The sequence below is a fragment of the Vidua chalybeata genome, chromosome 2 (assembly GCF_026979565.1).
Source record: "Vidua chalybeata isolate OUT-0048 chromosome 2, bVidCha1 merged haplotype, whole genome shotgun sequence".
Classification (NCBI taxonomy): Eukaryota; Metazoa; Chordata; class Aves; order Passeriformes; family Viduidae; genus Vidua; species Vidua chalybeata.
This window is the reverse complement of record NC_071531.1, coordinates 49370831-49396114: the sequence shown is the minus strand read 5'-3', so window position 1 is coordinate 49396114 and position 25284 is coordinate 49370831. Positions and strand designations below refer to the sequence as shown.

At 39.8% G+C, this 25284-nt stretch overlaps 1 protein-coding gene across 3 annotated transcripts in view; it reads left to right on the top strand.

The window, feature by feature from the left end:
• The window catches only part of LMO7 (LIM domain 7), a 132137-nt gene extending 127182 nt beyond the window's left edge, over positions 1 to 4955 (top strand). For 2 of the 3 annotated variants that reach the window (XM_053935442.1, XM_053935443.1), the window contains 3 exons: positions 21 to 129; positions 1820 to 1922; positions 4214 to 4955. In XM_053935442.1, the coding sequence (XP_053791417.1) occupies positions 21 to 129; positions 1820 to 1922; positions 4214 to 4236 (235 nt within the window). In that variant the 3' untranslated portion in view covers positions 4237 to 4955. Of the gene's footprint in view, positions 1 to 20; positions 130 to 1819; positions 1923 to 2429; positions 2477 to 4213 lie in introns of all 3 variants that reach the window. The other variant, XM_053935441.1, reaches the window with a different exon arrangement.
• The last annotated feature ends 20329 nt before the right edge of the window (positions 4956 to 25284 follow it).

Genomic DNA, 25284 nt, shown 5'->3' with positions numbered 1-25284 from the left:
GTTTTTCATTCTATATTTAGGTCAGTCAGTGGGAAGAAAATCTGTTCATACTGTAATAACATTCTGGGCAAAGGAGCAGCCATGATCATTGAATCTCTTGGTCTTTGTTATCATTTACATTGCTTTAAGGTGAGAGCTGGGAGTCACATCATGAAGGAGGAGGAACTAATCAGGAGCACGCATGGCTACTCAGTGTTATGCTCACAGGGGTTCTTACTAATCACCTGCTTTGCCTTCTACTCTTGACAGCTGTTGCATGCATATTTCCATGAGGCAGTCCCATTGCAGGCATTTAGCACTCGACTCTAGAAGTGTTTTTTAAATTCCAGAGTTAACAAGCAGGACTTTGAAAAGCAAGATGAGCACATGGATCGTGAGATCAAAGATTTCCTTCTTCTTAAAAAAATCTTTAAAAAATCTCCTCTTAAAAAAAAAAAAATCTCAGCCTGGACCCTGGCAATTAAATCATTTAAGATGTCCCATCCTTTCTAAGCTAACTTTAGCAGACAGTGTTCATGTGGTGTTTTCCAACTAAAGGCATGTTGGAAGAGTTCAAAGGGGCAGGATAAAACCCAGAAAAAAACCAAAAGGTGTCTTTAATACTACTCAGCCCTAGTCACCAACTAAGTGTACTAGCTCATGCCCAGCACTGAGACCTAGACCTACTTACATGATTTCCCATCAGCTTGGGGCATTTGCAGAGCTGAAAGAATAAATATTTGCCTGCAAAAGACAGCAAAGCTGTCCCATTTCCCTGCCCTCAGACTAGATGTGGAATTAGACTATGACTTGGAGGTGCTGTTGGACCCTACTTCTTCCCTGACTTTAAGAGATTTCTGTGTGTAGCTCAGAACACTTGTCTTCTGTGCTCAGCTCAAGTGCATTACCTGGAGCATTACTAGGGATTGACTCCAAGCTCTTCCTGGTTCTGCCTTCCTGAGCAGGAGAGACAAGACTAATCCATAGTGATCAATCACCATTCCCTTTTCTGCAGGACATGTATTCTGAGTGAGACAATCCACGTGTAGCTCATAACCTACATAAGAAAATGCCAAGTTTCTGTTTTTCAAATTTCTGAAAATTAATGAGCTGTTGAACAGACTGCCATCCAAAAGATTCATTACTTGGTTAAGCAGGGAAACTATCTGTCCTTCATAAATTCAGTAAGGGGACTATTATGTTTTGGATTACATTCCTTCCAGATGTGTTTCATATTCACAGCAAGTACATGTTTAGCTACCATAGCTAAATAGTTTAATGTTAGCACAGCAGTGGTCAAGCCCCTTATGTGTTCATGCAAGAAAAATTAAATCAGCCCCATCTCTCCAAATCAGAACTTGTTTCGATGATGAAAACCCAGGAAACTGGGAGTACCTGAGTATTTTCTGCTTTGAGTGCCAAGGGACTGAGGACACCAGCAGCATGTAGTGCCACATGGAAATCTGCAAGTAGCACACCCAGGTGTTCTGTGCCAAAATTCCTGTTGCCATCTAAAGAACAATTTTTTTTTTTGTGCCAAACCAGTTTTAGTTTTCAGATAAACCAAAGTTCACATTAGATTTAATGAACTAATCTCTAAAAACCGTCTGCTTTATGTTTGCTTACTTGGTGTATCTCTGCTATTCATTGTCCAGTCGTCGCCTTAAAATACTTCCTCAGGGGTGGTTGCATTTTGATCTACTAATTGTTGTACATTTGCTTCTAGTGATTGTGGGGTTATGGTTCAGGCTTTGTTGAGCTTAATCTGAGCTGCTTTTGAATAGAATTTTTGTTTCTTAGTATTTCGGAAGGAGTTGCTAATTATTCATGTGTGATACAGTGTGTTGCCTGTGGATGCGACCTTGGTGGATCCCGCTCTGGAGCTGAAGTCAGGATCCGAAACAACAAACTCTTCTGCAACGACTGCTATATCAGATTTAAAAGTAAGGCAATCCAGTTGCAGTGTGCATGACTGTAGTTCTTCTCTGTGCTGTACAACCTAAAATGTTTGCACAGCTGAGCCACTTGATAGCTTTCATGTTTAGCTTTAAATTAGTGAATAGGTTCAGCACGGTTTGATTGCCAGTTTCTGTCTTTTGTAGGGTAGTCATTCCTTACTTCTAACTCGCTGGTAGCTGATTTTACCAACTTGTTATTACGCAGTTTCAAGCAGACAGCATGGTATAGTCATCTTCCCTCCTTTATAGATCTGAGAAAGTGGTGTCAGGGAGCTGTCAGGTGCTAAACAGGCTTGTCTTTATAACAGAGAAGCCTTTTTGAAAAAGCGTCTACATTTTCTTAAAAACTAAGCTAAAATATGTATTTAATTCAGTCCTAATACATACCTGGAAAGTAATTAGTTTATCTTGTGCAGGTGGCACAAATGCTGGTTTCTTTTTGTGATGCTATTATTATTGGAATTATAGGTCTGTAATTGATTATTCATTTAGGTACAAGTTCAGGAGGAATTGATTTACTTACAGATCTTAATTAAAAGGTGCAGTATAATTTTTTTCCTTCTTATGGTTTGCAGAATTCTGATTTACTGGGGCATGATGTTAAGGCTTTCTGTAGTGGTATTTAGGTCTTTTCTGCTGTCATACATTATGGTAGACAACTTCCTAATTTTGATAAGTGTTAGGAGTTTTATATGGCTCCTTTTTTATGTACCAAATGTGGAATTCTATAGGATGATAAAAATCAGGGAAGGGAAATATTTTCTGAATTACTTCCTGGAAAAATGTCCGTGTTTCTTTATGAGCCCGGCACATTTTTTCGTGGTGGATCAGAAGGCAGTGAAGGGAACAGGATATTCATGCTACAGTGTTTGAGCAGGAACTGGGCAGCTGCTGGCTGTGAAATCTAGCTCAGGAAAGAGAAGCTCTGCAACTGACGCTGTTGCTATTTGCAGGCTCTTTTTGACTTCCATGAAGAGAAGTCACAGAAATGATGATCTGGTACTCAAGCTAAAGCCAGAAAGCGCAACACCTCGTGAGGGTAATAGCGCATTCACAGAGGCTAATGTGGTCAGTGGAAGGAGGAAGAGAATCACTCCCTTCCATCTGGAGGTGATCCAGGTCACTGGGTCATACCATGTCTAATTTAATGTTTGGAGAATGTATCTCCTTGTTGATGACAAGACTACACTGAAATGACTGTGTTCCTATTTGAAGCACCCAAATGTGTGAGAGATTCACTCTGGAGCTTGCTCACATTTTTTTCTCTGTCTTTTCTTTTGGGGGGAAATATTGCTGGGTGAGTTGGATAAGTAATTTTATTATGGATGAATTGCTATTTAGTCTCTCTTTGACATTACAGCCCATAAAGTCACAGCAGTGCCTTTCAGAAGCAGAGCTGATCTGTGAGAAACGTTTCTATTCCCTTCCCTTCAGACTGCATCTACTTGGGCCAGTGGGCACCTCAAAACATAATTGTATGAGATACAAGTAAAATCAGGAGTTGTAAGAACTTGTAGGTACAGAACAAAGTATTCAAACTAGTGATTAGTAATTGAAATCAGCTATTTGAATAATACAAAAACCAGCTATGCAGTTACTGCAGTGAAAATGTATTGGCAGCACAGCACTGGCCTGTAATGTGAATTACTATTTTTTGCAGTTGGCATTTGACATCAACCTGGCTAATTATTTGTTAGTTTGGAATGTACGTTGGCTAAAAGGTTTGATAAAGCATAGGGTTATTAATATTCACTTTGCAATTTGATGTAATGTTATGTGATATTTTTGCACACTTTTGTGTTAATTCTGTGGTTTAAACTTGGAACATTCTAGTGAAACACCACTGTATTGGCAGATACAAAGATATGCAGAGAGGATAAAAAAGTTCTTTATATTGTTACAGTTATTTAACAAATTTTAATTTCATTATTGAAGGGTAAATTTAGAAAAACTATCACTCTGTCTCTGTGCTAATACTAAAAATAAATAAATTAAAAATAAAGAATGTGGTAAGGTGCATGTTCTGTGGAATATGACTTGGCCTGAAATACTTGCAATGCTATAATTGGATTCAACTCAAATTTGTATTGTTCATATTTGGATTGCTTGATTCAGAATGTATACATTAGTACGTTACCATTTTCAATAAGTATTTGAAACTTTAAAATGTTTTTTGACTATTAAGTGACTTTTAAACTTTAATATATTAATTGTTGTCACAAAAGTTCTTCAGTAACTAGGCTTTACTTACAGTTTCTTTTGTCTCTCCCTAACAGCTGGACAACCAACCTCCATGTGAAGCAAATGAAGATATGAAACCACTGTTGCAGATACAAGAAGAGGTGATTGCTGCTGATGTAGATCTATAAATATATATATTGTGTGTATGTGTGGTTTTTTTTCTAAGAGTAACTCTTGCTTGTCTAGTCTTCATTGCAATACCTTGTATTCTTCATGTAACTATTTTTATTTATAAGAAAGTAATTGCAGTAAGGAAATAGCCAGGAAAAATGCTTTCACATTTTCAGCTTCAAGTACCAAGAGCACAAGAGAGAATAAGTATATTTTCCATAATAACTTCAAAATATTTTTGAGGCTTATAATCAACTAGTTGACTTTCCAATGGTATATGAAGAGGGTATTTTGTTTCTAAGCTCTTGAAATGAGCGTTAGAGAAATAGCTAATATAAATATATATTTGCCATTGCTGTCTTTATTTTTGACATAACCTAGAGAATTCACTTCCAGTATAAAATGAAGCTGCATTTAAATGCACACAAATGTGTTTGTTTTCCATATGCTGGTTTCTAAAATCATGTGCTTTTTTGAAACCTAAATACAAAGAATAATCTGTTTGCTCAGTGGTGTTGGCGTAATATTCTGTGGAATCCATTTAAGAGAGAGAGTTTTCTTTTCCTGTTTGGAAATGTAACTATCACTCTTTCCTCTGCAGACTGAGTGGAGAATGGTTGTTGAATTACCATATATTTGTAAATAAAAAATCTGATGTTGCATTTATTAGAAGTTTTTGTCCTTTCTGTTCAGCTAAACATGTCTAAGATAGTGTGTGTAAATATAAAATTGTTTGATTTTCATCTTGGGAAAAATATTTGTTCTGGCAGGATGAAGTTGTTCACATAAATATATGCAAGAACAGTTCTTCCTTTTCTCTCTTCCTTTCTAGTCAATGTCAATGTCTCTGTACAGATTTCCATCCAGCTCCTCATGCTCTTTCCCTTGAGCATTCAGAACAAGTGGTGAGACTATATGCCTATTCCTGAAAAAAAAATTAAAGAGGTGGATGTTCCTCAAAATTTCTCTGCTATTGCTAGAAATTCAGTGCTGAAAATGTTTTTGCATTAGGTTCTGCTCCTCTTGAAAACACAGCTGGAATGTGCACAATGTCTCAGTGGTGGCTTCCAGATTGTTCTGGTCAGTGGCTTCCCCAAATCCTTTCATATTTGGTTATGTACCTTTCTGTGTCCATATCCTTGGAAGCAGTGAAAAAAAATAGGTTGTGGATCAGAGGAATCTGGGGGAGCATTTTGTGGGTAAAACTGAGGAAGAGGAAGCTGGCAGGTGCAGGAGGGCTCTTGAGTGTGAGCTTGTATATGGTACCATGAAGAGCTGCAGTGAGGCTGCAAAGCAGCTTAGGGTGCTCCTTGCTCTCAGGGGATTTGGCAGGGGGCAGTGTGTAGGAAAGCTCACAGATTGGGAAGAGAGATTGTGGCTGTGATAGCTGGGGGTAACAAGGGAAGATCATGATGTTTTGGTACAGTGGGAGAACTTCACCTGCGCCCCTGTAATTTCTCCTGCTTGTAACTGAATGCTGCTTGTTGAATTACAAAGTGCCAAACATTATTTCTACTTTTTGCTTTAAAAATTAACATATAAAATCTAAAATGTCTCATCAGCCAAAGTTGACTCTGGTTATTGGTATTCAGTTAAAGACTGGTAAAGGTATTTAATTTGGTTTTTACTGTTGTGGTAAGTAATTACATGGTAGACCACACATGACAGCACTGTGATATGAAGACCCTAGTCATCAAGTACAGACTATGGAGGAATAGTGCTTGCTCACACAGCTCTCTGGAGTACTCTCTGCTGCTTTTGGAAGAAGATTGCTTCCTGAAAGCTGTTCAGAATCTGATTTAGGTACTGTGCAAATACGGCTTTTTGTAAAGGCACATACCTTGGGTGGATATGGTATGGATAGCCCTCAACATGGTAGTTTTCATTTATTGTAGACAGCATCTGCAATAATGAACCAATGAAGCACTGTCCCCCTGGCCTCCAAATTCCAGATACCTACAGTCTCCACTACCAGCCCTGAAATACACTGAGAGACACTTTTTTTTTTGGTCACAAGTCAAAGTTTCTCAACCTCTATCCAATGAATTTATCTTAGCCTGTCCATGACTCCCCCTCTCCCAACACTGTGTTATGCAGTAAAACTGTGAGAAAATTTAGGGATGCTGTTTTTTGCATCTTGAGCCCAGTCACGTTTCCCTGTCTGTGGGAATCATTTTGGCATGGAAATTGGCTGGTGGTGAAAAATGGAAGGAAAGAAAATTCAGCAGCCTGTGGTCTGCAATGCTGCCTGACTCATGTCCCACAGCCTGGAGTGGTACGCACTGAGTCAGGCTGGCTTCTCCTAGATGGTGTCAAGTACTTCCATTCAGGGTCCAATTTCATTTTCCCACAAAATATCTGCAAAAAGTTGGGGTTATTTCATTAGCTTGCTTGTGCACAAATAGATGGGATTTCAAATTTAGTGGGCCTCAAAGAGCTGAAATTTAAACTCTTGAAGAGTTGAAGCTGAGTTTCCACCTGTGATAAAGTCCTGGTTTTTAAACAAGGCTCCTTCAAATCTGCATTTGTTAATTCACATTGGCAAATGTTAGTAACAAAAAATCCTTTGTCCCCTCCTTCCCTTGGAGGGGAACAGGCATTACAACCTAATGAATGTTGTATTTGTCTGTTTTGATCCTTGCTGAAGTATTTGGAGCATATTGGGCTCTCAAGTTCAGCAAACCTGGTTATTGACACAAGATGGCAGTGTGGAAGTGCACCTTGCACATTAAAAAGCCATTTCCATGATTGTAATCTCATATAAAGTGGGTTGTGTTTGCCAAATGATGCTAAAGTTGTGATGTAAGAGAACTTTGTCTTAATCTTGGCCCTTTCTTCCCACATGGCATCATGGAGATGTGCAGCTGAATCTGAGACATATTCTTGGGTTCTTTTTGTTTGTGGTTTTTTTTTTTTTCCCTATTTCATTAATTAGCTGCTGCTTAAAGCAGTACAAGGTAGGGATAGTGGTAAAGAGAACAATTCCAGTGGAGAACAACGAACTAGATGATTTCTAGTGGAGGTTTTTGCTGTATTTTGTTGGATTCTTTTTTAAGGTAATGTTCAAGGAAGAAGAACCAATTGCTCTCCCTCAGAAGAATTGCTGCAGAATTGCTGTTTAAAGTTACAGCCCTCAAATGCATGGGTGTACAGGAGAGCTGGAACTCTGCACTGCTGCTAAACTCTGAGTACATTTAGGGCTGTGTGCTCTGTTCAATGCTCCCAGGTGCAGGGTGCTGCTTGGGTTGTTTTTGTCTGGGACATCTACCCAGGGCTAGTCTGGATATGGTGCAAGCCTGGGAGATACTCATGCAGCTGCCAGGGCAGGTTTTGCAGGATGCTGTAGTACTGTGCTGTTGAGAGAGCAGCAGAGATGTACGAGTTAACAACTGAATGAACATCAGCTCCTTATAGCCAGTGGTGCAAAGGTGTGATGCCATGGGCTGGTGAGAACATGCCCACTGTTAGGTGAGGTGTTTGGCTGGCTAAGCTTCACTGACATCAACAGACATGCAGACTGTGGCTCACCTGTAGACACCTGCATTATTGTACACCTGTTTACTTAATGCTTTTTTGGCTTAAAAAAATGTCTGGAATTACCTGAGAACTCTTGGAATCTCCCCTCTCTTTAGGCTTGCAGGCTGTCAGCTAACTAACTTCAGTGTATGTTTGAATGCAGCTTTGGAACTGAGTGGTCTATGGGTAACAACTCTGTCACAGATCAAGGTTTAAATAGAGTGGCACTTCAAAAATAGAAAATGTTTTCACTGTGGGCTATGTCTAATACATAAGAACAAATCAAGTATCTTGGAGTACAATTCAAGGTATTGCATATGTTCTTAGTTTTTATGAGAGTTTCTTTTAAAGTTTTTATAACAAGAGATTTGTCAGAAATTTCAGCATGAATTACCTATGTGTTCACCTGTTCAGGCAAGCTGTGACACCACAGGCAGTGCTGATAAGTGGCAGGATTTATGCAGCAAAGCCCATTTTTTGAACTTGATGTCTGAGTTTGGAGTTTACACTGACATCAGAAACGGTCAGAGCCAGCCTCGTTATTTTCAGTAAAATATTTTTCAGGTGAATCCCAAGGGAAAGTTCAAGTGATAAGTTCAACACTTCCCTTAGGTAATAGCTGTTGTTGCATGGCCCAACCTTGTCACTTATGGAGGGGGAAAATGTTTGAAATCTGACAACGTGAGCTCAATGTGAAAGGTGGTATGCTTGCAGCAGTGTTTTAAATTCCAACCAATCATTTGTAATGGATTAGCAAAACCTGTGTTATGGGTGTAATGGAAGGCTTATTAGCAGCAGGAATAATTACACAAAAGAGTAGCTTCATGCTGGAAGCACTTTAGCATTTTCATTTTAGCTCCATGCTTCTTGGTAGCTAGGGGCACCAACATAAAACAACATATGAGGATGATGTAAAGTGCTTCCTCTCAAAAGGGATGTTCTATGGTGAACAGTGGAGTATCAGTTTATTAAAACTGCAGTATTTTTTTAATTGGTTCAACCAACTTGAAACAAACTTGCCAGTTAATTTCCTGCTGTAGGCAACAAACTCTCCAAAGACCTGCCTTATTGTGCAGTGGAATTACTGGGTTCTCCTTAACAGTTGATATTGTATAAAGAACAAAAACACTTTTTAAAAAACATGTACAAGTGTGTATGTACCTACAGTTTCTCTTTATTGTTTGCAATAGAAGAAAGAAAAAGCTCAGGCCATCAAATGGGCAGTTCATGAGCACAACCCTGTGAGAGCAGGCCTGTGTTTGGCACAGTGTGCCTTCCTAAATGGCCTTCTGCAAGTACCTGGCCCAGAGCAAGTGTTTCTGATTCCCTGAACTGGAATTTGCTCTTGTCCTCAGGCATTTTACCAGATGTGCCATTTATTGCTGCTTCAACTGCATATGACCCTTGTGTGCTGGAAATTCAGAGATTTCAGGGTCAGACCAGGCTACTGCAATATTTGGTCTGCCTGTATCGCTACAAAGTTCAGAATCTCTTATCCAACAATTACCATATTGAACACAACTGTGTGAACAGTGGTGTTCTTTGCTGGAAAGAAGCTCTGTGTAAATCTGAAGTATGCAAATGATGGAAAGTGTCAACATAAATTGTTCCAGTGGTTAATTAGCACTCTTATAAATGTTGATTTTATTTTTACTTATCTTAATGAGCTTTCTAGCTTATGATCGTATTTTTCTTCATTTAAGTTGATTTGGACTTCTAGAGCTAGATTAATTCTCTTTCTTCTTTGTTAGATTGTACATATGTCCTTTTTTTTGGTTTTGTTGGGGTTTTGGTTTGTTTTGTTTCTCATACCTGTACATAAAGCCTTATTGCTCACATTAAACACAAAATGCAAGATCACCTCCATGGGTGGACATTTTGGATTGAAAGATGTCTCTCAGTGAACTGCAACTCAAAACTTTCCCAGGAGAAGATTTATAACACAGGAGTAATACCCCTGAAGAGCATTAAAAAAAATCTGAGGCTGTATAAGGATTTATTTGCATAAGGCAAATATTCAAATAAGAGCTAATGTCCATAAGGGAATTTTGCTGCATAGCTTTTCTGGCATAATTACTAAGGTTTTGATTTGCCTTTGTTGGAATGACCATGCCCAAAGTCCTGTGTAGTTCTGCTAAATTTTCCTGTCTCGGGGAAGCACCTGTAAGAGATTTCCATGCTGATGTGCCTTGACAGACAAGGGGACAAGACTACATTCCATTTTTATTTCTCAGCATAAAGTGTCAGTTGCAAAAAATACAATTAGTGCCTGCTATGTTTGGCAGATACTGATGTGAGGGGTCCGGTTTGTGGCCTTTCATCGAACTCTAGCTCTGCAACAACTGCTGTCTTTTGATGCCCATGTAAACAAGATTTCTGCAGAGAAACACTAGTTATACTTTCATGTGATACTTGAAATAAAATTAGTTCCTGCCAAGGTAACTGTTATGTCTGTGAGATATATATGTACTGCTCGCTATTAAAGCCACGGGTTAGACCAGCATACTCCTATCTGCATACATTAGAGGAAAATCCCAAGACAGTTTAGGAAAAGCCCCACTGCAGTGGAGGACGTTGGTGAGCAAGCAGCCTTCAGCCAGGCACAGCTCCTGTCTGTGAATAAACCACAGCCATTGAGCACGGTGCGCTGCAGAATGGCAGTCATGAGTTGTGCAATTCACAATACTCTGTGCAAAATGCATATTACAAATGTGCATGTGTTTCTATCAGCAATTTCAATGCATACAAGTACTTTTGGATCTCAGCAAGTAAACAAAAAAGTGACAAATCACTTCTTTGCTCTTTGCTATTGAAATAGTTGGATGGTTTTGGCTTTTTACTGGTGGACTCAGTGTTCTGTTGCCTGTGATAGTTCATGGAACATCTAGCACCTGCTAAATGCAGTATTTTGTGTTCCCCTCCCTCAGTACTGTGTCAACTCTGCCATAAAAGAGAGGTAATTCTGAACTGGGGGTTACCCCTGTCAATGTACAAATATGTTTAGGTTGTTCAGACCTTCTGTGTTACACCAACACCTAACCCTTTCCAGTTCATCTGCTTCTTCTAGTGATATTGTATTAAATGGAAAGCAAAAAGTGGGCTGATTAACGCCAGTTTGGTACTGAAAATATGGGTAGATGATAAGCAGGGAGGGATACACAGGCTGCACAATCCATTTAGTTTTATTACACTAATGCCCTTTCTGGTTACTCACTATAGCATTTCATAGCTGCATAGTGTTACCACATAGCATATTTCTGGTATCGTATACACTGAATGTCCTCTTAAATCCTATTTCTCTGTAACAGCTTTGACTTGAAGCCAAGAAAGTTGCCTATTCAGAAAAACTGTTTATATAATCTTTTAATCCTCATGTCTTTGCCAGATCGTGAGTTATTCATAAATCTGGATTGTGTAGAAAATGCCAACTGAAGGTGCTGACTTTGTTAAGCTTGTAAAACCAAAGTATCCCTTCACCTAGCACTAGAGAGCGTTTGAATTATTTTCTTCCCTTTATCAAGGCTATGATCTCTGAAATATGCCCATAGAAGTATCAAGAGATGTACAATCCCAGAAGATACAGGGCTAATGTGTATGTCTCAAACAGCAATAGCTGATGGCTGTGGAGCCAGCCAAGGATTGTTAGTAATAACCTGCTGTGAGAAAGAACAAAATGTGGCTGGAGAAGGGGCCATGAAGAGGTAGCGCAGCACTTTCCAGGATAAAATCCTTGTCCTAGTTCCTGAAGATAAGCACAACACAGTACAGTGCAGGAACGAGAATTGGGCATGGATTGTAGAGAGGGATTGAGGTCACCAAAGAACCCTGAAGCCCTTTGGCCCATTTCCAGAGGAAAGGGCTATGCATAATAAGAAATTTGCATAGAAAGTGAGAAATCTATCTTCAGGGCAGGGAAATCTATCTATAAGAAGGTACCCACACCAAACCCAGGCAGCATCCCTAGGACCCTGGACATCCTATCAGCTGGACTGACACTGAAACCAAGACTAGCTCTTTCTCCTCCTTCTCTCCTTTCTTTCCTCTCTCTTCCTTACTTACCACTTTTTTCAAAACCCACTGCCATATGCTTATATAGTAGGTCAGGGACTAACATACCATTTTCCATACCAAGTGTGTAATTTATTAATAAAACGTTGAGGTTTTGCAGACCGTCTGACTTCAGTCACTCTTTTCGACCACAGGCACCTAGGGTGCTAGATAGGAATCACAGGAATCTTGAGTGCTCCATTCCCCACACGGCTGCGACATCACAATAGACAAGGGCAAAAATGCTCTTTGGTCATCCCTTAAGAAGCAGATATTTACACTCATTGGCTTTTGCAATCAATGTAATATTTTTTTTCTCTCATCTGTTCTGCTTGACTGTGTTTTTTTCCACAATAACAATGGTTACACTATTCTGCAAGTGCATTTATCTTCTGATCAGGCTCAATGCTGAGGCAGCAAAACAGATGTGTTTGTAATCCTGTTCTCTTGCATGTAGATTGACTGCAACTCTGATTCCCACAGAGCCTTGCTGGTTTTATGCAGAGCACTCAAAGAACATGAGCCTGGGAGTCAGCTGCCTATCTCTTACCTCCCATGATGGAACAAGCTCTTTGCAACACCACTGCTGTTCTCTAGCGTGGGAAAAAGGTTTCCCATGCAGCCCATGGGTGTGTTCTGATGTTCAGTAAACTCCAGCAGCATGTGTGAAAGGAGAGCCTGCACTGCTGGAGATTCATTTCACTGCTGTCCAGAGAGAGCAGGAATATGACCAAGATCAGCAAGGCCCATTAGTGAGGTTGCAAAGACATAACCTTGGCTGAGCTGGATACAGTGAGGACTATGCTGCTGTAGAGCAGATAAGAAAGATTAGCAGAGCTATGCTGGCTTGCTTCATCTGGGAATGGTGTGCATGGTGCAGGTTAAATTACAATTACCTTGGCATTCTGGCCTATAAGTTTTTGTATGGGTGCTGAAGAGGTCTTGTACAGGGGTTTTTCTGGAAGCTTGAGAGAGAAGCTGGAGATTCAAGAAAGTGATGAAAACAATGCACTGTAGTGCTGGGAAGATGTTCAATGCTCTTGTATTTTGTTGGACTGGAAATTTGCATTGTGATGTTCCTGAAGCCTCTGATTTCCAACTAAGTAAATGGTATTTTTAATAAAACTGGTGACTATTTTCTTCCTAAAACAAAACAAAACAAAAACAACAACAACAACAACAAAAAAGCGAGAGACCAGAAGAAATAGTTTTAAAAAAGTTAACTTCTGTCTCTTCAGCTGAGTGGGAAGAGTCTGTTTGTCCCTGAGATTAGCTCAGTTGGTTAGAGCCCAGTGCTAACAATGTGAAGGTTTGGGTTCAATCCCTGTATAAGCTATGCACTTAAGAGTTGGACTTGAAGATGCTTAAGGGTCCCTTCCATCACAGAATATATTTTGTGACAGATGATTACTTCACCAAAAGATATTCTGAGGTTGAATTCTTTGTTAAATTATAAAATTGAATTTCAAGATATCAGCTGGTCCTGGACTCTTGAGTGATGGGTTTGTGATCCCACACAACTTTTAAAAAGAGGCTGTGAGTAGTATTTTCTAATTTTTTCTACTTGGATATTTGTAAAATGGATCTGTGCAGCTCTATGATTAATTATTTTCCACATGAGGACTTTGAGTTTTCCACACGTATTTGTAGCACATGTGAACTTCAGTGTTCAGCCTAGCAACCTGTGAGCAGAATTCTTAAAAGGATGATACATGTTTCAGTTTAGTTTTAGATCTAAGTTTGACCAAAATCTGAACTTTTTTTTCTTCAGCACTCAGTTTGTCTATCTGGAAGATACTCACTTCCACACAGATAGGGATGGGGAGGTTGCACTGCAATACATCATCTCCACCAGTTCTAAAAGGTTTAATGTGTCAAACTTCTTTCCAGACTAATCCGTTGCTACCGAATTAAGTTAGATTGAAAGGACTAGTGTTTTTTCTCTGCCCATGTACTAAGTCCTGAACCTCTGAGACATGTTTCAATGCTTAGAATGGGTAGAAAGTGGCCTTCATCTGCCAGCTCTTCAAAACAAGACTGGGCAAATTCAGCCAGTGCAAATAAATGTTGGACAAGTTCTGTTGTCCCAGTTCCTCTGGCACTGGAGTATGAACTTTCTTCATTCTGCCAGTATGGGATTGGTCCTGTGGGTTGCAGCATTTGATGTGCTTACCTAGTTACCTTCTGACCGGAACAGCACCCTCCTGTGCATTTTCTTCACTGGTGGTTCTGGCCAAGAGAACACACCCTGTAGTGTGGGTATTGGTTTTATCTTCTCCACACTCGCATTCCAGCACTGAAGTTAGGTTTTTGTATTCCTGACAACTGGAAGAAAACTGATGTTGAGCCTCTATCAGCCTTTCCCTGTAATGTCAGTAATTTATGGCAGTGTTTCACTTGCCAAGCAGCAAGCCTTGGGCTTGTTGCAGCCATGTTGGAGAGTGAAATGTGGCAGTCTTCTCACTTTCCTACACACTGTCAGGCTGGCTCAGTGATTATTTACTGCCAGACATGTTGCTGGCAGAAGAAGTGATATCTCTTTGGCAGCTAACCCACAAGTGACTTGATACTTATCACTTCTTTCCTTCTGCCCTGCTTCAGCAACTACAGATTCAGACCAGGGCCAGGTCCCTTTTCTGTGTTCACTGTGCTGAGTGGAACTTTTCCCCATTGACCTTATAATTAAGTCAAGTTGTAGGTTTTTTAAGTCACTGGCTTTAAATGCAAAGAATTTTTTAATTTTCCTGATTTCCACTGGCTGTGGGGTCTTCCACCATGCGAAGGAAATGATTTATTTTCAGCAAAATCCACTTCTTCTGTCAGAGACTTCCAGGGGGCATTTAGAGTAATTTAGAGAAAAGGAAGTACAAACATATACCTGTTCAAACTGAAAGTGGATAGATTTTGATAGGAGGTGTTCTTTATTGTGAGGGCAGTGATGCACTGGAACAGGTTGCCCAGAGAAGCTGTGAATGACCCATCCTTGGAAGTGTTCAAGGTCAGACTGGATGAGTCCCTGAGCAGCCTGATCCAGTGGGTGGCACCCCTGCCCATGGCAGGGGCGTTGGAGCCAAATAGTCTTTAAAGTCCCTTCCGACCCTGACCATTCCATGATTCTATGAACTGCTTAGCAGGAGAGCTGTTCATCCCTTGTAGCCCATCTCCAAGAAGAACAGAAATATGGGAAACTGTATGAAGGGTTACTTCCTGGTTTTAGGTGGTACTGTGGTTAGTGTGTTGGTTTATGTGAGAGTGTGGTATGATAGTATATGCTGACTGCAGGAATTTGAATAGCAGAGATCACAGCAGGAAAGGGCTGGACCCATAGTAGTGAAAGGCAGCTTTCAATGTCTCTGGTTGCAGTCATTAAAAAAATATTTTCCTAATCATACCTTGAGCTGTGCTTTTGGTCATTAAGGAAAATAAGAGATAATGATACAATGCAAATTAATGTTTTTGTGCTTTCTGACAGATAAATTGTCCTGGTTCTTGCCAGGACAAAGTTAACTTTTGTAATAGGAGAGGGCATGGCTATGACCTGGATGACCTCCTTGCTTCAGACAGGGGACAGGCACACTCTTCAAGGGAGAAGGGGTTCTTTCAAACAGGGAAAAAATGGCAGCCATTTGGTGCAGTTTATTGTTGGGGGCTTTCTGTGTAAATTGTTTTTCATATTACTTGAGAAATCAAGAAATTGCTAGAAATGGAAAGACAGGAAATGAAACATAAATGAAACATTAAATGAAATTTTAAAAAAAAAAAATTCTAAAATTAAGTGAAACCAATGAAAAGATCTGGCTCAATTCAATGCACTTCCTTTCCGTTCCATTCCATTTCATTGGGTTCACTTCATTTCACAATTACATGGATTTTCTCACTAAGCTTTGACCAAGCTAGATGTTGAGGCTGAAGTTCCCTTCCCTATGCATGCCCCTAATGTGAAAGATGTTGTGGCCTTGCCATGATCCTTTTGGCATGCATATTCCAGCCACAGTGTGCCTGAAGCTCTAGGCTGTCTTGCTGTCTCCAACCTAACTGGAACCCAAATGGCATCTTGTCGCTGGGGCTGAAGAGCCCAGAGCCCATAGCCCATGGGTGGTCCAAATTTGAAAGATGCAGAAAGAGCAGCGTTGTGGCCCTGCCAGAATGGCCTTGGCATGCCTGTTCCAGACCTGGTGTTCTTAGAGCTGTTGGCTCTTTCATTCACTCAACCCTAAGCCTAGCTGTAACCCTAACCCTAGCTCAGCCCCAACTCCAATGGCAGCTTGGCACTTTGGCAGAGATCCTCCTTGCCATAGGTGGCACAGCTTAAAAAGTGTGGAGTTGGCAATGTTGGCACCCTGCCCTGATGCCCATCACTGCCTTTTAGAGTGACAGTGTCCCAGGAGCTGGAGGCTCTGCAGCTCTCTGAACCCTAAGCAGAACCCTAAGGGCAGCTTGTGGCTGCTGCTGAGATCCCCATCACCATGGCTGACCTGGATTCAATAAGTGTAGATTTTCTCCCAAGTTTCATATTTAAGCTCTCTGTTTCACTTTGCATTCCCTGTGGCATTTGAGGCAATGCCTCAGGCTTTGCAGACACGTAGAATGATTAAAGAGTTAGAAATGCCTTTTAATTAATTTTTAATATTTTTTAGTTTATAGGAGGAAGGGAAGAATAAACACAGAGAAGCAGTACTAAAAAGGTGAAATCCTCATTCTCCTTTCACTTAGCTTCAGCTGTTGTTATGTTTTAGAATTTCAATTGCTTCAGCCTTTCTAGTTCTGTTAAGAACTGGCTTTGATACTCAGCTTTTTTCTCGCATGGGTCCTTCAAAACTAAGAGTCTTTCCCCTGTGTGTTCTGGTCTGATCCGAAACTCAGAACTTGTGGCTAAGAAATCCCAGCCCAGAGTGGCTCACAGAGTGTACTGGCCACTTATGAAAATATTTAATATTAAAATAATTTTACAAGACTTCATAGATTAACACAAACTGATACAATTTTTTTTTGACATAGCATCACCTCTTCTTCGCCTCTTCTTCACCCTCAAAAATCTTGTCAGCCAGCATGAGTCTCCCCTGTTCAGGTTAAATTCATTAAAACCATTCAATGAAAGGTCATTTTCTTTTTCACAAATGCCATTTAAATATATTTACTGAATGAGCTTAAAGGTTGTTCTTTAAAACTGCAATACTTAATCAATATTTTATGCTGAGAAATGGTAGTGGAGTCAATTAACAGCTCAGTGTTATATTCAGTTAAGTGAATATACCAGTTTCTCTTTTATTTGCTACCAGTCTAACTGAAGTTTTGTTTTCCTTATAGGCTGAATTAATGTAATCTTCAATTGTATTTTCTTTACATACACTTAGAATACTAATAAAGGAAGCAAACTAAGTTATTCTCAATTATATTCAAAATGCAAGTTGTAGCTCTAATGTGGTTGCTATAATATACATAGATGCCATGTGAGGCTGCCCAACTGTCACATAATTTTTGTAAATAATTCAAAATTCTCTGTGCATGTCTTAATAGGATTGATTTTTCTGAGGGGTGAGGAAGTGCAGAGTTGCTCTTTAGTAGGACCAGAATTATCTTCTTCCTTTTCTTGTTGGTTTCTGAGCCACATTAGTTTGGCTACAGCTAATGGCATTAATAGAGTCTGCTGGTCCTTTTAAAGGCATTTGTGTATTTTGCAGGTCTGAGGTTTATCTGCTGTCATCACTCACAGGATTGACTGGATTGCTACTCTTGGAACTGGGACAGAGCCCTTCCCAGGCAGGATGCCTGGGGTTTTGCCCACATGTGGGATCCACTAGAAGAAAAAGGGAACTTTACAAGGCAAATTCCCTGTCCCTAGCTGGGTTAACGACTGTGGCAATTCTCTTGATCTTTTTTGATATATTTCTATGGCATGTTACATAAATTCAGCTACTGGCTGAATTTGGGTGTTAGATACCTATGCAATAGCTCTTTTTCACTTTTTTTTTTTTTTCACTTTTTCTGTTTAGTTGAGACCTACTTCTTGTAGTCAGTTTTGTCACACCTGCCCCTGCCTGTGGCAGTTTGCTGCCCTCTCTGTAATGCAGTTGACTTGACTTTTCTATGACCAGTCAGTCATATTTGCCCCTCATTACTTGAGGCCACCTGAATACTTCTCCAAAATATGTGTAATTGTGCTCAGATTTAATCTACTCTGAAGTGGCAAATTATACTGACCTATAAGCCAGTGAAGTCTATATATGTACATAAATATACTCTTTTATATTTTTCCTGTGCCATATTAATGAAATGCCTGGGTCAAATCATCAGCTTGCTTCCTGACATATTTAAAAGTGGAGGGCAGTGACTGTTTCTTACCTTTAGGGAATTATCCTAATAATTCAATTTAATTATTTGCTCTATTAGAGATAATTGACAATGAGCATATATTAAAAATAAAAATACCTGTTCTTATATTTTATAATTTGCTTATTACACAGGGCAGTTAAAATAGTCAGTCAGTGAGATTCATTCTTCAAGTATTTTGTCATGGAAACAATTGAAATGCTGTTTCCTAAAAAATTTACACTTGCCAAATTGTTGCATGCACATCACAAAGAGGGAAACCAGGAGCTCAGTATTAAAAACAAAAAAGGCCAGCAGCTTCTGCTTAAAAAGAGCCTACTTTTTGTTTTCTTCATACACAATTAAAAGATCTGCTATAAAAACTGATGGATGTGGATTTTTCAGAAAGGATCTGGTCTTTTATTAATTTCAACACAGAGAGATTTTGGAAGGACAGTCTTGAGGATTTTCCAAAAGCTTCTTTTTCTTTAACAGTTTGACGTAAAACAGGAAATCAGCCCAAATGCTGATGTTTTATGCTATTTTATGAGTAGCATATTAAGCCGTCCATCAGCTTTTTGTAAAATGTTGCAATTTTATGTATGAATCCCTGCATTTCAACTTTTAACTTGCCTATTATTTGATGATGCATCTGATGTTCACTGAGATTCCTTTGTATTTCTTTGGAAGCAGCTGACCTACTCTTCCCTCTTCATCCTGACAGCTGTTGCAGAAACAACTCTACTGGGCAATAGGATTCTTTTTTAAAATTCTGCTGGTTGACTTTCAGGCAAAGTAAACATCTGTGCCACCCAAGTTTATCACAGAGCATCTCATTAAGTCTTGAGGAGGAGTTGAACCTGTGGAAAGAACAGATGATTTCTTTACAATGTGTAACCACCGTGCAGATAACATATAAATTTGTGCCCTCAGATGTTGCCAGGCTTTCTTTTATCCTCCAGCTGTACTTAGGGAAAGATAACAATCATGCTTAGGTATGGACTCCTCTTGAAATGGGAATTCACCCATGTCAAAAACTTTTTTGCTTTGAAGATGACAGAGGAAGGGAACAGATGGCCCAGAGAGGTTGTGGAGACTCCTGTGGAAATATTTAGATGCAATCTGGACACAACCCTGAGTAAGGTAGTCTATTGGTCCCTCCTTGAGCAAGGAGGTTGGACTAGGCTGGTTGGATCTTCACCGGTCCTTTCCAATCTTACCCATTCTGTGATTCTGTGAGCTACCTGAAGTGCCTTTCTCAAAATACTCAGTGCTTAAATGGCTCGATATTATTCTCTGTGGAGTAGTAAATCCACATGACAGTCTTTCTGAAGGAGAAATGCATGACTCCAGTGAAATATTTAGTGAGTAAAGAAAGAATGCTATAAAGTGTCTCTAGCCTAAATCTCCAGGTCAGCCTCTCTGCTGGCAGAAATCTGACAGCTGTTTGGAAAGTCTGTTGCTGAAGACACTCCAGCAGTCAGATGTCAGTGGGTTGCAGCTTTTGTGCACAGATTCAGGTGTTGTGCTGTGTTGTACTGAATGGAGACTTAGAAAATGGGAGTCATAGAGTTTCCGTGGGTGTAGGAGGAAACCTCTCAGAGGGACCACAATGGAGAAAACTGCAATTTCTCCATTACCAAAAAAGAAGAAGAAAAAGAAAGCTGGTAGTTTGTTTGCTGCCCTTTTTTTTTTTTTTTTTTTTTGACTAATTTATCTGCTAAACACAACTGTATTTTCACAGCATTTTTCTACCTGCAGTGCAGGCCCACGTGCATCTTTGCTGTGCAAATCCAGACATTCCTGGCTACAATACTACTGCCAACATCCCCTTGAAAGAGATGGTTAACTGTGACAAAGAAAAGCTCTGCAAGCTCACAGTCAGTTAGTTCAGCTAACCTCTGTTATATCCACTTGATGCTGCCTGGTTCTCTTCATATAAAGGTGGGCTGCAGCAATAACTTGAAGAAGTATATACTTTCATGACAGATATTCTCCCAAACAGTTCTCTGCTCACAAAGTCATTATCCTATTAGTAAGTAAACCACATCTTGGCTGATCACTCTCTTGATATGGTTTTTGTGGTTTGTTGTGCAGAGTGATCCCAGAGTTTGATAATTAATTTGTTTTTTCTTTTCTATTTAAAGGTTTTATTTAAAGATTATTGCCATATAGTTCTTTGTAGATCTTGGAAATAAGAAAAAAAATTAGGGTATGAAACTACATCTTAGGATAGATGTATTAATAGAAATTTAATTTAATAGAAAACATATTGTCTGAGGGAAAGAGTGGGGAAAACATGTTTGTAATTGCAAAAATTCTTTGTTGCTTATTTTGGTTTGTAAAAGTCTTGTTTTAGCTTTACCTCAAACCTGACACAAGCAAATCACTTGATGACATGTTCGTAAAAGGAGTGCAATTGAAGAGATGGTGAAACTTTCATTTATGGTGTTCAAAATCTGTGAAAAGAGTTTCCCTCTTTTCCTGTGTAAGGCAAAAAGAAAGGGAAAGAAAAAAAACAAATAAAAAGAGTTATAAGGTCATAATTTCTGCTTGTGCTGAAAATTTGTGCAACTCTGAGTAAAAAATTGGGCTGTTTGTGGCATTTTTTTAAGATCTCTAACTCACATGGTGAAAAGCATCTACCTTATTCTGTATCTTCCTCCATTTCCATGTCATTTGGTCAGTGTCTCCTTGCTGCCCCCACTGCTGTCTAGGTGTTAAGGAGAGTGACATGCGAAGGTCCTTTTTGGCATTACTGAGGAAAGATGTGCATGTGTGGGTGAAAACAGGAGAGACAGCTTAAAGTCAGACCTAGGCCCAGTGATGTAGTCTTGAGAAAAGCCTAGACAGAATTGTTCTGGGCGAAAAAAAGGGCTGGGTCTGTAAGTAAAGAAATGACACATGGGGTTTTTTTAGTCTGAAGAAAACCCCAAAACCCAAAACCAACAGAAAAGTACTAATATTTTAAAAGCACATTTCGAAAGGAATTTCAGTGAAATTTCAGGTAGGAGCATTTTGTGTCTACACTGATTGTTAAAAAATGTGGAGAGACAAATGCTGGAAGGGTTTGTCTCAGAGGTGTGGTAGGAGGGAACCCACAGAGTGCTACCAACCCCTGAATTTTCTTTATCTGACACAAGCACTGTGATCACAGAGCCACTGAATATTCATGGTATTTGCTGGCTCTTGCAATTTTTTTAGAGGTCATGGCACTATTCTCCCTTAGAAAGGAACAACTGCTGAGAAAAAAAACTTTCCCATAATTGAGAATTGTTGTCTGATGAGCCAGGCTGCTGCTTATTGTTGTCTGACTCCTGTTGTATCCAGGGAAACTGCCTTTTCTCTTCTTTGCTAATACACAGCAAGTATAGTGATACTAGATGTTGACACTAATTTCTCCTTAGTGACTGTGACTCCACTTTAAATTTTAGCTGCCAGCCTACAAGAGGATTATTTTTCTCTATTTCTCTTTCTTTGTGTCTTTTACTGTTTGCTTTCTATTTGTATGTATTTTTCTTCTTGAATCCATGGTTGGGTATGGTAGATGTCCTTGCCTTTTCCTATGGAAAAATCTGGAAAATCCTGGATGACCTATGAGGATTTACAAAGGTAAATCTGGGCAATGCTTAGCAGACAAAACCCAGCAAACAGCATTGATGTTGACGCCATTTATTTTGACATGGCCCTTACTCTTTCTCTGTGACATCAGTGCACCAACAAACACAATTTTTGCTTCAGAATGTATACAAAATAAATATTTTTACTGAGGGAAGTATTCTACTTCAATTCACACGTCCTCCAGAATCAGTGGAATAGGAGTTACTCCCCATTGACTCGGGAAATACCTTGGAAATTGGTTTTTTAATGCTTTCCTGTGAGTAACAGGTTTCTATGACTGCATTGTTTCTGTCTGTCAGGCTTTTGTTGGCTGACATGTGCTTAATATGGCAGAGATGTGGAAATCTCAAAACAGACACATTCCTGGGGATTCCGTGAAAATGCCGAGTGGATGGAAAGGACCCAAATCAGTGCCTGAGCTGAAAGCTTTAGATAAATTGAGATGGATCCAGGCTCAGCTGTCACATGCCTTGACTGACCTGTGTTAACTGTGTGGATCTCAGCCATCTCGGTCTCTTTATGGAGATGTTGCAGGGCTGGTGGGTAATAGAGGTGTGACTCTGGAGAGGTTTTGGGGGCAGAAGGGCAGCCAGCAGCGGGACCCTTCTGCTGCTTATGGAAACAGTAATTTTTGAACAGACATGGAAATAGCTTTGCAGTGTATTGTAAAGTCTTGTCACATTGTTAATGCTTTGCTGTCCATTTGTTCAGTTTTGGGTTTTTTTTTTCCATTGTTTTCCCCTGCCTTACACTCCAGTTCTTGTTTAAACCTGCAAATATTGTTTCTCCCTTCTTCACCTTAAACAGTCTTGAAGCCAGATGAGATAATGTGGAAAGCAAACTCCTTTCAAATAACCTGTGAAGGTGTGTCTGGAAAGGATCAGTGGCTATAGCTGGCTAGTGTCACAGCACAGCTGATGTCAAGCAGAGAGGATAGCAACTGTATTTAATCATGGATGTGAACACTTATTTAGACAGGTGTTCCAGATTTTTAGGTGACATTAACCTGTGTTAAAAGTGCCTATATATATATATATATATATATGCATAAAATGTATGTTAACAAAGAGGACACATGACCTATATCAACAGGGTCCAAAAGAAGGGGAACAAAAAAGGAAAATATATATGGGGGTGCTTTTCTTAATGCCCTGCCTGTAAATACTTCTTTTATGTTCCTCGCTAAAGTAACAAGTAGGTGACTGTCATAAATACTAGCAATGCAAATGCAAACACATTTTGGAAAGGATCTTGGATACACAGAGGTTTAATTCACTTTGGACTGAAAAAAAGCAGTTCAGAATTTGGGACCATCTCTTCTTCAAACAGATGTTTGGTGTATGTGAACGCCCTACCAAGCACTGACACATGCTCACCTGTATGTTACTTGTCTGTGCTCCCACTACAGTCCAAGGAGAGCTAATCAATACAGCTTTTGGGACTAATCAAGAGGGGTAACCATGTGTTTCATTCTATACCAAATAGTTGGGGCCCCAATTCTGTTGTTGCAATATATGTACCTTATACTGCTTGAACCAATCCTGAGAATCTGAGGCACCAGCTTGGACCTTATAGATGTGAGATGACTGACTTGAGACAACTGGATTGCATCCCTACAGCTGCTTGCTGAACTGCTCTTCTGCTGCCCTTGGCTACACTGATTAGATTTCCACTAATACCAAGTGTGGCAACTTCTGCAGGTTTCTACATTGCAATGTCTGAATCTGGAGCTGATTCCTACTTTCAAATCACAGCACCCTAATTAAGCACCAAAGGCTTAATTAATTTACTCCAGAGTCATATAAGCTTTATGACTACAGAAGAAGTTCTCAAATTAGTGGGTCTCAAAGCCAACACTTCAAACAATACCTATGTAGCACTCAAATATTTGTAGAAATTAAGTAATATGATCTGCTGAGAGCCAGTAAGCTTCACATGTGAGCACTCAGAGGTTCTGCCAGTAAGAGCCAAATTTAAGAGCTGTTAGATGGATCAGTTCTGCACATAAAATAGTTTGCACTTAAGCACTATTTTGATGGTTTCTGTGGAATTGACTTTGGTTAATTACCATTTCTCTGCCATACGCTTCTGCTGTTGCTGTGTATACCCGTTCTCTGACATTAGCTCACTCATTTCCATCTCATTTTTCTTACAACCATAGAATTTGCTTCCTGCTTTGTTATCCTGGAGATGCTCTACATAACATAGCTGCCTTAAGCCATTTCAGCTAAGATTAAAACGTTATGCTATAGCAAACTGTCAGAGTGAGAATGAAAGGAATGAGCTTTTAATGGCAAGCATTAAAAACTCCCACAAGAATATACAAGGCTTACTTGTGGGGACATGAGATAGTACTAAAGTATCAATGCTGGCTTTGGGATTTAAAAAATTTCTAGTCTTTTTTACTCACAAAGGATAAAATTGAGACCTGGGCAGCACTTAAACCTGGTCTTTGTGTACATGCTATGAAATCCTGTCACCGGCAAAGTCAATGGGCACCTTACCACTTATTTTTAAAGAAAACATGACAGCACCCTACTGCCATGGCCTTTATGTATCATGTACTTCCTAGGAGGCTTTGTGTTTTCTAATTCTAAGGCACTTCTGGCACAAACTGCTTGTAACAGGGCCACCAGCAAGGCAAAGAGCTGCCTTACAAAGAAATCAAAGTACATGGAGACTCCCAGCATCTGGAACCAAAGAAAATCAGCAAAATCCATTGGCAGTCTTCAGAAGGTTTAGCAGGTGAGACATATTTAAGGGACACTTGTAAAGATTGATTTGTTCAGTATTTTCACCCTTTTCCTTTTATCTCTGATGCTTTTCTATCTTGCATGGGATGGAGAGAAAGAATAACTGGCACATCTCTGTATGGGAAGTAGATGTTCATTATTAAAATTGTCAGACTGACAATCAAAGTCTGGATGCCTCCATGCTTTTTTGTGTGTTTTTTTTTTTTACATTGCTGCTTGGTGGGTGAGATACTTAAATAATTGGCTGTACAATCCAAGTGTTGGAATATGTTACTTTCAGAGAAAAGCCCTTTTAAGTAAGCTAGACAAAGGTCAAGGAGCCTAATATCACTAGATGCTTTTGAAAACAAAGACCTTTACCCTTTAGAAAAAATGTCTGAAAACAACTGGTAGGAATGGAGACCAGTGGTCCTGACATGTGAGGAACCTGGTGCTTCCATCCCTTTTGCGCTTAGTGTGACCAGTTAGAAAGCAAGGGCAAGAAGAGACGTGGTGTAGTTTTATTCCTTTAGCAGCTGCTGTATGAAGCCTGTCCTCTCTCTACCTCCATAGGAGAGACAGAGATGCTGGGGAGCCCGGGGTAATCTCAGGGCAGCTGCTCCCTCTGCAGGAAAAAGGCTGGAGGGATCCAGTCCTCAGGGCTGGGTGAGAAACAGTGCAGCATGCACCGAAACACGAGTGAACATGGGGGGACATAGCACCGAGTGACGAGTGACGATGACATGACCAAATGTTTTACATGCAGGTTG